Source organism: Akebia trifoliata, chromosome 4 (assembly GCF_017979445.1).
Source record: "Akebia trifoliata isolate Shusen 1 chromosome 4, ASM1797944v1, whole genome shotgun sequence".
In the NCBI taxonomy this organism is placed as follows: Eukaryota; Viridiplantae; Streptophyta; class Magnoliopsida; order Ranunculales; family Lardizabalaceae; genus Akebia; species Akebia trifoliata.
Genome location: NC_141378.1, coordinates 27,923,755 through 27,937,483, shown reverse-complemented (window position 1 = coordinate 27,937,483; position 13,729 = coordinate 27,923,755). Strand labels below are relative to the sequence as shown.

At 33.5% G+C, this 13,729-nt stretch overlaps 1 protein-coding gene across 2 annotated transcripts in view; it reads right to left on the bottom strand.

Moving 5' to 3' along the window:
- LOC147404648 (alpha/beta-Hydrolases superfamily protein) overlaps positions 1 to 6,920 on the bottom strand; it is a 49,199-nt gene extending 42,279 nt beyond the window's left edge. Inside the window, exon 1 of one of the 2 annotated variants that reach the window (XM_086440683.1) lies at positions 6,473 to 6,920. In XM_086440683.1, coding sequence (XP_086296809.1) covers positions 6,473 to 6,589 — 117 coding nt within the window. In that variant the 5' untranslated portion in view covers positions 6,590 to 6,920. The remainder of the gene's footprint in view (positions 1 to 6,472) is intronic. The other variant, XM_086440680.1, reaches the window with a different exon arrangement.
- Positions 6,921 to 13,729: the final 6,809 nt, after the last annotated feature.

Below are 13,729 nucleotides of genomic sequence, written 5' to 3'. Positions count from 1 at the left end.
AAGGAGATGTATGGGTCCTATAAAAATGAATGAACGCATACAAGATAACAAGGCTTGGTTCTCTCTTCCTCATCGACATATATTCATTTTCTGTTCTCACCGAAAGTCTTTAGAAATATATTTACTTCTTAATTCTATCCACTCCTCTCGAGAACATACCATCCAAAGAGACAAAAATGGAAGCCCAACCACCTTATAGGAAATATCTGAACCTCAACCAAACAGCATAAATGCAATGCACGTACACACACAAACCCTTAATATGATAGGGCCACGCAACTGGGCATGTCCTTGCATAAGATACAGGATCAGATTCAACCCAAAGAAACTTCTGAATCCTAAGTTAAACACATTTCTAGCGTAAAAAAGACGAAATTTATGTAATCCTCTTAAATCATTGACATTGCCTTATCCCAACTATTTGTGGTCAAAAACGTGAACCCAGTACCTTTATTCAATTCTACATGGAATCGTTTCTTACTCAAACTTTTCTTACAACTTCATCCACATCCAATTTGGCCTTCTGGCTTCAATTTATAGCCTTCAACCTGCACCAAAGCGCTTCTTCCCAGCAGGTCAACATACATAACCAAACAATCTCAATCAATTTTTTTGTTTTTTACACTAACTAATCTACATCCCCTCAGCTTTTCTAACTTCATTTTAGAGCTTTCAATCAGCATCAAAGCGCTCTTCTGATATTTGGAGAAGATGTTACTAACAAAGATAGGTGATGGGATGAGAAATAAACAAGAAGATGTGTGGGAGAAGATAATAATAAAAAGAAAAAGAAGAATATGCTAAGGGCTTAGGAGAAAAAGGAAACCCACTTGCCTTATATTAGGGGACAAAAAAGAGATCTATAATATCCTCACTAATGAGGAAAATACCAAAAAGGGCACTAACATCAAAACACAATACTAGTAACACTCCCCCTCAAGCTAGAGTATAAATATCAAACATGCCTAACTTTACAGCAATGTAACAAAGAAGGACAAGTCCAATATCCTTAGTGAATACATTGGCGAGTTGTTGTGGAGGGGAAACATGTTGAAGGACCAAAGAGCCAAAAAATTTCCTTAACAAAGTGCAGTCTACTTATTTATGTTTGGTTCACTCATGTAAGATTGAACCAGACGCAATTTTCTCAGCAGCTTTATTGTCACAATGTAGCGCATCAGATCGTCATTAGGAAAGAGCCATAAAAGCTCACACATGCCATGTGCAAAGGCTCAATACTCAGCGTTAGCACAAGATTGAGCGACAAGGGAGGGGGGTGGGGGGTCCCAAGCAATCAAGTTTCCCCCAAGAAAGGAAACTATCCATAGATGTTGCGGCGATTAGTACTAGATCCTACCCAATCCACATCGACATATCCTAATATAACAAGGTGACCATGAGAGCAATACACAAGTCCACAGTTGGGGCTAGATTTAATATCAAAGAATACAATAAACAACCGCAAGATGGGTGGAAAAAGGAGCGTGCATAAACTGGTTAAACAAGCTGACGACAGATGTAATAACTGACTGAGTGAGAGTAAGATAAACTAAACAACCCACAAGGTGTTAGTATTCCTGGGGATTAGAGAGATCATATGCATTATCAAGACGAGGGTGATTAAGATCCATTGGAAAAGAAGACAATTTGCACTCAATCATATCAATATCACGAAGAAAGTCAACAGCATATTTTCTTGAAGACAAAAAAAAAAAAAATCCTTTCCTGCAAAGAGCAACCTCACGACTAAGAAAAAACTTTTTTTTTGCTAAGTAAAGAGAAATTGTATTAATAAAAAGCTGGTTGAGATAAGCGGTAGGAACTACAAGCAAATTAAAATACCACCACCAGCTAACAAAAGAACTAGTCACCACTTGTTACGTTACAAACCAAATCCCACCTAAAAATAAGATCCTCAAAGAAGATCCCTCTTGCTTCTCTAAACATTTTACACGAAAAGAAAAGCAAATACAAAATCAACTTGATTAAATCCTCCACGGAGTTCTCCTTCCCCTCTAAGACCTTACTGTTCCGCTCTTTCCATCCCCCCAAGTGATAGCAAACGACATAAGACTCCCGAGCTCCCATTTGAACTTGTTGTAGTGGTAACAATCTTCCCAAAGGACTAATTCTGCCAACCTGGACAATCCAATTGAGTTTCAACTCTTGTTGTTAACTGAACTACATCATTTAGAGTGTAAACAGGCTGTAACAAAACCCTTTCTTGGATGGCCACATGCAATCTACCCAAAAACCTAGATACTTGTCTCAGCAAAATCATTACAGACTGACAGTTGAAAGAACTCAAAAACATAGTCTCATATTGAGCGATTTCTTTGACGACAATTTTGGTATTGTTGGAATAGTACCTGATCATAGTCCATAGGGAGGAAACATGCCCTTAATAGTTGCTTCATTCTCTGCCAAGTTCGGATTGGGGCTTTGACTTGTCATGTTCATAACAACTGCAACTACTCCCACCAAGCTGAAGTTCCTCCTTTAAGCTTATAAGCTACAAGCTTAACTTTATTTTCTTTCGCAATATCTATGTAATTAAAAAAACATTCCACCTCCAAAAGATAGTCGAGGAAATCCTCTATATGAAGTTGACCATTAAAATTAAGAAGATCAACCTTAATACGAAAATCTCGATCTTGCATTGCACCCCTTCGTTCACCATGTTCATGTATTATATCATCAATTTCTTCATCACTAGACTCACCTTCATGGGCTCGCCTACAAATGTTCATAACCCTAGGGCTTTGAACATATTGATCTCTATTATTAGGTATGATTCATTCATTACCTTGGATTTGATTCATATGCAAAGCCTGAGACAACTGCTCAATTGCGGTATGCATAGTTTGCAACGATCGTTGAGTCTCGTTGGAAGGAACTAAAGATTGCTATGGTTATGACTCGATGATATGGAGCATCATCCATAAGATTTTTCGAACTTGATCCGTCTTTAGTTTTCATAGGAACGAGGAACTCTCGCTCTGATACCGATTGACATAGCGGAGCGTGAAGTAAATCACGATTATGAACAAAGAAAAATATCATCGTCTTCAACCAATAAGATTACAAGAATCTACAAGAGGAAAAGGTCTGAAACCTTTTTTAAAAAATCGAAATTTATTTATTGATTATTGATTGATAATTATCAATTTTCGGATTTGGAGCTCCTTATATAGATAACTCCATCATAACAAATACGAATCCTACTAAAATACTAAAAATTAACAATCTTAACCTATCTATAATATAATATCAACTTTCGAATCCTATTGTAACTCAATTTGGATATTTATAAGCACTTCTAATTACAAACTAAATAATAAAAACGAATTTTAAAACAAATTAGAAACTAACAAGGAATCATATTCCTAACATAACTATAGAAATACTGCTAGAACTAGAAATTAAAATCCTACTAGAATTAAAAAACTACTAACACTCAAACTAGAATTGTAAATGTCCTACATCATTTGACTTACATGAATGTTCTACATCACTACTGCAAACTACATATAGACTTCCAAAGATGACAAACTTTTGTAGTCTCTCCCTAAAGCAGAAAGCAATTTTATGAGATATACCAATGTCATAAGGAATTCTTCATGTCTACCTAATAAAGCGGTCAATTTTTTATTGGTACCAAGAGAGATTAAAACACAAACAAAAGTCAAATTAGCCACAAAAGCAAATGCGGCATCATAATCAAAGACCATAAGTTAGGGAGAACCTGCATGCAACTAGGTGGGCCTTTACATCTTGCTATATTGATATCAAAATCATGTCTCATAGTAAGATGCATCAAAATCAACTATTTTTTCCTTAGTAGGAAGAGACCATATTTCAAGTATGATTACCCTAATGAGCAGCCATTTCCTCCATTATAGCAGCTTTCCAAACAGGATCCGGAGGCAAACAAGGACAATACGAGGAATAAGAAAAATCTCAATAACAAAGAGAAAAGTTGGGTAAGAAAGAGACACTCCGATTACACGCATGACAAAGGGGTAAGTGGTAACACACAAACTCCCTTGTGAAGAGAAATAGGGAAGTCGAGACCCAAAGCAGTAGTATGGAGCAAAGTACTAGATAAAGTCATGGGAGATATCAATAAGAGAATTTACAAGTCATGCTACACAATAAGGAATCTCCCTTTTTACTCCTCCATGTCTATCTTCTCTCCTTCTATCATTTTTTCTATCTTATTTTCTGTTTCTAATCTTACTTTTCCATTTGGTATCAAAATCCTAGATGATCAAGAACAGTAACAAAACAAAGAACCAATAGAGAAGCTTTTAAGATGCTGACATCAACCGTTATAAGGTTGACATCAGTATTCTACGGATGAGCAAAAAACCTAGTTTGAAAAAAAAATACCTCGAGCCAGAAATCTTAATATTCTGGTTTTCAAATTTTCCAACTCCATCTTGATGGGTTTTTTAGTGTCTGAAAGAGGTGAGAAAAAAAAATTGAATTCGTCTGATGACTATGATTATGGGGTCTTTTTTGTTGGTGTTTCAAACCAGTAAGTTTTAACCTAGGGTTAGATATCTCAACATTTTGGGTTTTTGAAAATTTTCAACTCCATCATGATGGACTTTTGAGTGTCCAAAAGAGGCAAGACAAAAAAAACCAATTTCAAATTCATCAGATGGTTGCGATCCATGGGGTATTTTTTGGCGGTTCAAGCCAATAAGTTTTAACTTATGTCAAATTTTGAACAATTAGAGACTGAGTTTGTATAATTTGGATGTTATTTGATGCATTGATGAGTGTGTTTCCACTTTCTAATTACTGTGAACAGAAAGCGAACAGCAACTGTGAACAAAACATGAATAGAAATGTGAACAATGCTTGAAGAGGATTGGAAAAGTTGCTTAGGCCTGTTTTTGCCAGATTTGTTGGATTTCTTATTGGAAAGTAACTATTTCTACTTCCAATAGTTCAAAAAACATTTCTAGTAATTCATATGGAAAATCCACTTATGCAAATTATGACAGTAAAGTTAGTCGGTAAGAATTACTTGCAATGGGCTCAATCAGCCAATCTGTATATCAATGACAGAGGTTGGGATATATGACTAACTGTACCATAGAACCGAATGAATCTGAAGACATATAATAGATGGAAAATTCACCATCCTACAGTTATATCCTGGTTTTTGCATTCCACGTAATCTCGTTGTGGGTTCCTATTTCTTCGTACTGCTAAGGAGATCTGAGAATTTTGTTGCCCAAAAGTACTCTCAATAGAAGAATATTGCACAAGTGCACCCATTAAGAGAGAATATGCTAATCTTCAGCCAAGGGAAGGTCTATGTGAGAAGATTTAGATTACTATCAAATACTTTAGCCCTAGTTCTTCAAGGATCAGGAACAATATAAGATTATTACTTTTTAATATAAGTTGGTAGAGCAAAACTGGATTTTTCACGTTTGTTGCGAGACTCAATCCATAAATCAAGTTGGCTCCTCTTAAGATTCTCAATAGAAATGACCTACCATCCCTTTTAAAAATGAATTTCATATGCTTGATTGTATCCTTTGGCAATTACCACTGACCCATCTTCCTTATATTTCACAATTTCACGGTGTACACCCACTAGTACATCCTACAGGTGTTCATAAATGCAAGTCACAACTTTCAGCCCAAGGAAAAGGTTGCAAAGATCCATTTGTGGGGTCAAAATAGATGTGACGGTTTATGTTGGGGAGTAAACAATACGACCAATTTCATTATAGTGAATTGGAAGATAAGAGATGATTTTTTTTTTTGGTTTAAGGTGCAAGAAGGTCTTCTAAGAGTATAGGTGATCATCAATATAATGAAGGAGAATTGTGTACCGCTCCCTAGAGTAGACAATGAGATTTATAAAGGAGAAAACTTATCAACAATAACACCTTGTGATGCAATGAATCTATGGTCTGACCCACAAGTGGTTACGGTAACTTCATGGTCCAGCAGCATTGTTGGTAATCTTACTTACACTCTTACAGAAATGGGTTTGGTTGCTATTTTGAAAGATTATGAATTATTGTCTCACGCCAAGTCCAACCAACAATATCATGATTCTTGTGTCGTGAATCTCGAAGACCATCATCAAACCTTATGGACCTCTGTCTGGGTTTGAAATTGACACCAATACTGCAAATAAGAATTTCTAAATATTTCTGAAAATTACTATAATATGGCATGAATGAAGCAGACATGATCAGGGGTATTTTGCCAAATTTATTATTAATAAAAATAAATAAACTGCGTCCTATCCGTGAAACCGTTTATGCAGAATGTCAGTTAGGGGTGTTTTGATCTTTGAATTTGAATTTTTTTTTTTTTTTTAATTTTAAGGAAAATATTGCTGTCATGACCTCGAGATTCGTGTGGAACGAATCCCAAGGACAATTCAACCATAGAAACACATGCCCCCATGAGCCATAGCTAATGTTGTTGTTGGTACCTTGAAAGGCATCGAAACTCTTGTTTTCGTCATCCCATTGATGGCGGGAACTGAAGAAAATCCAGTAATCGAAGTTTTCCCGCTTCCACACACCCGAAGATTTGAAATTCCCGCCATTTTAGAAGAAGAACATGCAAGTAATTTGAGTAATTGGAGAAAGAATAAGCTCCAATTGAAAAGAAATTAGGGTTTTTCAGGAGCAAAAATGTTTGGGTTTTCAGAGGAGGAAATCGAGAATGGAAAACAAGTGTATAAATTAAGGTTACTTGTTCGTTTGTGTCTGAGAAACTTTCAATTTCGGGAATAATTTTTTGTGGTGGAGAAGGTTAGGGCTTTTTTTAGAGACAGAGAGAGAGATGGATAGATTTAATGGAGGGGAGGCGGAGACACCAAAGTTAAAGAGGTCTTCGTGTCTCCTCTTCCTCACATGGCACGTTGCCGTGTCACTTCGTTTTAAATGTTATTTGATGGCGACGGGGATCTCTTTTGTAATCAAAAGTGAAAAAAAAAAAAAATAGCACGTTTTGTATTTATTTTATTTTTTTCATTTCTAATAATAATTTTGGAGTCCTGATTTACACGTACCCTTCGTCAGCCTTATATCTTTTCAAATTAATGACATCTTCCTTGACCTCATTCTTCTCTAATAGGTTTTTTAATTGAAAATAATAATAATAAAATTTAAAAAAAAAAATTCATCTAGTCTTACTAAATATAAATTTAAAAAGAGTCAGTTTATTTTTTATAACACTTCCGAAGTCTGAATTCTGAAAACATCTAAAGTTTGAAAATTAAAAATCAAACTTCAAAAGTTTTATTTAACGTACCCCATCGTTGGTTCAAAATTTTTGAATTTTAATTTTAAAATCTGAAATTTGAAACAAAATAAATGAAAATAAAGCTTCTGAAGTCTGAATTTAAAGGTTACCACCTCCATTCAGACTTCGAAGTGTTACGAAACACACACTCAAACTACCTTGACTAACTTAAGATTTTAAAATCTTAGAAAGGGCATTGAGTCACATGGATTGTCAGGTTTGGAATCCAACCCCACAACTCGATAGATTTTATGGTGAGACCAAATTTAAAGAAAAAAACAAAAAATCTAAGGCTTTATTTAATACTTTGGAAATGATTAGCCACTGAACTCTCGAATTTAAAACTAAATTCAACGATGTTTTTATTTTCAAAAAAAAAAAAAAATTTAAATTGTGTCATCTAAATCTGTAAAATCCCAAGTTTTCAATTCGTATCTCGAGGAAAAATAAATAGTGGAATTTTAAGAAAATCTTGAAAGTGGGACTTAGGAGTAAAATTTTAAGATGTTTCTAATCATTTTTAATGGAATCTGACCTCACCATTGGATTCAAAATGATCGAAAAACATACTTTAGCCTATAAGAACGCTCAAATGCGAGTCCAAATATAAAAGTTGCAAAATCCTCAATTATCGGGTCGGACCAGGCTAAAATAGTGACTTTTTGTTAGAGTAAGAATTAATAATATTCGATTATACCATTGGGTTCGTAATGAAAAATTATTGAATATAGACTATTTATTTGTCATTTTTGGAGATCAGGAAGTCGAATTATCGTCAAAAACGAAAACGACATCAAGTTTAGGGGTCACCTCAGACAAAAAATGTAAATTTTTGCTAGAGACAGAATTTATAAAAATTGACTATACTATTAGATCCGAAACGAAAAATTAGGCGAAATAGAGTATTCATTTGTCAGTTTTGAAGTCTGGATGGCCAAGTTATCATCGATCAAAACAATAGACGAAATACCGATTTCGTCCCAACTTTATATAAATAAAATTTAATTTTTTTTTTATATATCTCATCTTCCCCAACTCGTACATACAACCGCGACAAATAGAAAACGGAAAAATTCGTTTTTTTTTCTAATCTTCTATCTCAGATCTTTCGTAAATGGTTCGCCGTCGACGACCGTCGCAGAAGGGAAAAAGATTCGCTGCCTCGACATCTATAAAACCCACCCAACCTTTTTTCGTTTTACTTTATATTTCACCCGATATCGTCAAAAATCAGCCGTATTTATATACAGAAATTTCGAAACTTCGACATCGGATTTCATCCGTTTCAGGGTCAAACCGTCCTCTGTCGTAGGAGGGAGAAAGGACGACCACGTCGAGATTTTCGAAACCACCGGGTCGGTTTCGAAAATCAACCGCTTCGAAGTTCAATCCGTCTCGATTTCTGCATCGATCGCCTCAATTTTCGTGCACACGCTTCGATTCTTTCGCCTAGAGATTGTAAGGAACTCTCAATTTCTATTAGTAATCGTAGATTGTGAAAATTGCATTTAGGATTTTATCGAAAAAATTTGGAGGTATTTTCGAAATATATAATTCTTTTGTTATTTCAAAAATTCACGCTAGAAATTGCATGTTCGATATGTTTAATTGTATTTTTAACAAATTATACGTGGGTAGGATATTTTAACGGGTTATTTCCATAAATTGGGTCTTGTGCACTGCTCGGACCCCGTTTTGATATAAAATTTGTATTCTTTTTCAATATTATTGATAAAAATAAGTTTTAAAGTTGGAAAATGTAATTTAATATTCAATGAACTCATATTGAGTTGATGAATATCAGAAAATGGATATTTTATTGAAGAGATTGAAAACGATAAAAATTGAAAAAAAGGGAAAAAGGGTATGAAACAGTAAAATGTCAGAGTCATACCCGAGGCGTGATGTCTGCATTTTACGTTGTTGTGTTGTGTGTAGGTTGGTGAACAGATATCCAGGGATAATATTATTGGTTGCATGTTTATTTACTTTCTGTTAGCACGAGGCGCTGTTTACGTTTCCGTTATGTTATTTATTTTAGGCCGGGTGGCCATACTTGCATGGTAGGAAACAGGATATCCATTTTCAACTTTGTATTGTTAATTTCTCTTTTATTTTCAAATAAAAGTATATATATATATATATATATATATATATATATATATATATATATATATATATATATATATATATATATATATATATGTAACTATTTTGTGAGCTGTTAAAGAGTTTGTGAATGCTTGAAGGGATAGTGTATCATATCATCCGGAGTGGTGTACTATCCTGGGGTAGGGACCACCAAGCTCATACGTGGTATGGGACGCGTATGAAAGTGGAATCCGGGATATTCCTCTCTATCTTTACCAGTGAACTTATAATGTAAATGTGGTCGTATACAAATGGTTTTGTATATTTGGGAATCACATGCACGCCTGATAAGCATAGACGAAGATGATTAGTCAGTGATCACTAACAATTTATAGTAGTCGAACGTTCTGACACATCGAAAAGAGACCCATTGCTTACGGTCACGTCAAACGGCTAGCCTGAGCCGGATAAATGGTCAACCAAGCGTGGTAAGTGCAGGGACCGACCACAAAATCAGGAACTAAAAGCTAGAGAAGAATTGTAACATCATGTCCCGACTGGGAGCGATCCAGTCGTGAATCCCAACTCTCTAATTCCAATACTCCACCATTGTGTATTATGTATCTGTTGCTTATTTTGATATATAAAATGAAATCCATGTTTAATGTTTCCATTTGATCAATTATATTTGTATAAAAAGAGAATGTTATAGTGAGTAATGATGATCGATGTAATGTGAGTTTTAAAATGTTTAGTTGTTCATCCCTGGTTATATGTACCAGTTAATCATAGTTTATTCTGTAAAATTTTATATTGTTAAAATGATTAAGTATGCTTATTCGTTCATATTAGGAGGGGTTATTGGCAGAAATTGTTTGTTTCCTTACTGGGTAACCATTGTTACTCACCCTTTCCTTCTCTATTTTTTTAGTATCAGATCTGAAGTTTGGCGAGACAGGTATAGAGCACGAGTGATGATCATCTGGTGGGTCAGATAGACAACTAGAGTTCGTCACCTGGTGAGAATACTTGAATAAACTAGTTTTCAGAAATAAATGTGAAAATGTTTCTACTTAATACTTATGCAAAATGTAGAATTTCAATCATAAGTTGGCTGTAGCAAATCTCTTTAATGCATTTATCTTATATCCTTGCCAACTTGGGAAGAAATGAGAAGCATTTGGAAAACTTAGCATTGGCTTAAAGGAACTAATTGGATGCATTCATAAATATAAAATCCTTGATGTAAATTTGTAATATATATATTTTGTCCACTAATCATATGGACTAGTCTTTGATGAACTTGCATAAACACTTGTTGAGTTTAGTCCCACATCGGACACTCATTGCCTTGTCTCTCTCCTTATAAGCTCTTGGGCCTCTCCACTTATTATCAATTGGGTTTGAGCTAAACCCCCAAACTTATCATGGTATTAAAAACAGGCCTTTCTCTCCTCTACATCACCCAGTTCATATTTTCACGTGCTTTGCCCTAGTCCAGCCCACATATGCATTAGTTTTGAGTTGGTCCCCCAAACTAATCAACACTCAACTTGATTGAAGACTAATAATCTAATTTGTTTTCTCTATAGTTAATTGCTAATTGTTTATGTTTTATATTCAATCAATATCTACTGATGTTTCTTTATTTATTTATTTTATTTTTAGTTCAACAAAAGATGATTTGAATAACAAGAGGCTAGTGGGCCTTGTTGATAAGGCATTTTTACCTTTTTAAATAAAGTTGATCGATCAATATTATGTGTTTGGTAAAATAACAAATTACAATTTAAAAATGTGAGTCAAACTAGTTTTCTTCACATCCAATAATCCCTCCATTCTTTTCTTTTCCCACAACTCTTAATTTCTTTTGGCAAGAAGGAAAATAGTTTGAATAGCAAGGTTCTAGGCAACCAAGCATTGAAATTGTAATTAATTCTCACTGTTAACTTTGAGAAGTTGAATTTCAGAAGTTCAACCCTCAGTCAGGTGTACACACAAAGACTCATTTTTCATCAGAAGCACAACGTGGAATGTGATTTTTGATTTCATACGATGAAAGGGCTTTGTGTCGCATACTTTTACATTAATTGTTACAGGTAAGAAAAAACCAATGGGGTCGAGCAATACATGTTTACACCTAAATATTATATATATATATATATATATATATAATTTAGTGACTAAAAAAAAAATCATCATCACGCGTCTCGTAAACCACCTACACAAATACAGGTGGCAATCTCAACACAACCCGCGAACTTGATTAAAAAATGATACGAAGTTAATGGCTTTGAGTCAAATCTAATTGGGTTTGGATCATAATAGTGTCAAACCCGTCTAATACAATTATTAAATGGGTTGAGTTTAGGTTATGGTATCAACCCGCCTAACTCTTTTAAACACGTTTAATTATTCTATCATTAACATGTAATTTTAAGTATATCAACAATTATTTAAGAATTTTTTTAAATTACTCATTTTTTTTAGAATTCCCTAGAAATTTTTAATAATACATTTTTTTAATCAAATTCTATAGAATATAAAGAGTGTTTTAAGATATTTTTAAATTAATAAATGATTAAATCTTAGTTTGGGAAAGAAATTTTTTTTTTCTTAATGAGTTATTGAAAACGCCTAAACATTTTTTTCTAAATAATAAAAAGTATAACATAATTAACTGGGGGCTTTTCTGAGAATTAGGAATCGTCACTTAGTTTAGGTCTAGGAACCAAAAATAACTCCTAAGTAAATCCAGATCGATCCACATGCAAGGAATCATATTACGGGTTTCGAAAGGTGTTAAGCATCGAATCCACCCGATCAAGATGGTCGATTTTTACTATGATCCAAGAAAAATCATATAGTCAACAAGCGAAAACTAAAGTAAAATTAGAGTCCAATCATTATCATTTTATGTCAAACTTACTAATTGAATCCTACGGTCACAATTTCCCAAATATTCAAATGATTTCTTAAATTTCGTAGATAATGGGGTAAAAATATGAAAAAACCTATATTTCGTTTAATGTCCTAATGATCAAATGGTAAGTTTTCATGAAAGTTAAAATTCGATTAAAAATGCCATGTGCACGAGTAATTTTCACATGATTAAGCATGCATCACATGCATAGATGACTTTCAATTCACGTATAATTCCAAATTGATGAAATTTCATCACATATAAACATTCTAAATCAATAAAATGCATGTCATGCATAATTGTCAAATTGATAAACTTTCCAAATCAATAAAATTCATATCATGCATAATTGTCAAATTGGTCAAATATGAATATATGTAAATTTTCTAAATCAGTAAAATCCATATCATGCATAATTGCTAAATTGGTAAAATATGCTCATATGTCAACTTTTCAAATCAACAGAACTTGAGTATATATAAAATTTCTAAATTGTAAAAATTTCACATGCATCAAATTTCTAAATTAAAAAATAGGGATCTATGCACAAATTTTAAACTTCTAAAATAGTCATCGTTAAAAAACATGAATATTTATCAATTTAACGAATTCATTATTACATGGAATAATTCTCAAATCATCACACAATGTATCACATATTAAGATCTATCGAATTAAACATTTTTTATTTGTAAACATGAAGAATTGTTAAGGTAGTCCAAATTGTTCTAATCATAAAAAATTCAAGCAACCACAAATTCATCATATAAAAATCAATTTAAGCATGATGATCATGAACTTAGAAAAAAAATATTTTCCAATCCTACTAGTATAAGGAATGAAAAAAAAAAGAATAAAAAAATAAACTTTCCCTTAGATAAACTACATGATGATTATAATTCAATAACAATATAAAGCATCAATTGAGGGGCGGAATGATCATAAAAAATTAAAAAAAATGATATAAAATATGAGAAAAATAATAATAAATAAAAGCAAAATCAAACTTACTTCTAAGACAGATTGGTGGATAAATGTAATTCTTTCAGACACAACTTGAGATGGTTTGGAGTGTGGAAGTAATAAAGCTGAGTATGAAGAAAGTGTTGAAGAGAAGAAATAAAATTATGTTGCTACTATGAAAGACATCAGAGAGTAGTGAAAAAATAAGAGATGTTATGAAGACGTTGGAGATGGAGTGAGGACAGAGGGATGATGGCTGTTGTTAGAGAAGTTTAAAAAGAAACAAAGAGAGGACAAATGTGGTTGTTAGAGAAATTTAAAAAGAAGAAGAGGGAACAGACGTAATTGATGTTGGAGAAGTTTAAAGAGAAGAAGAAGACGATAAACGTGGTTGTCGTTGGAGAAGTTTAAAGAGAAGAAGAGGAGACAGATGTGACTACTATTGGAGAAGTTTAAAAAGAA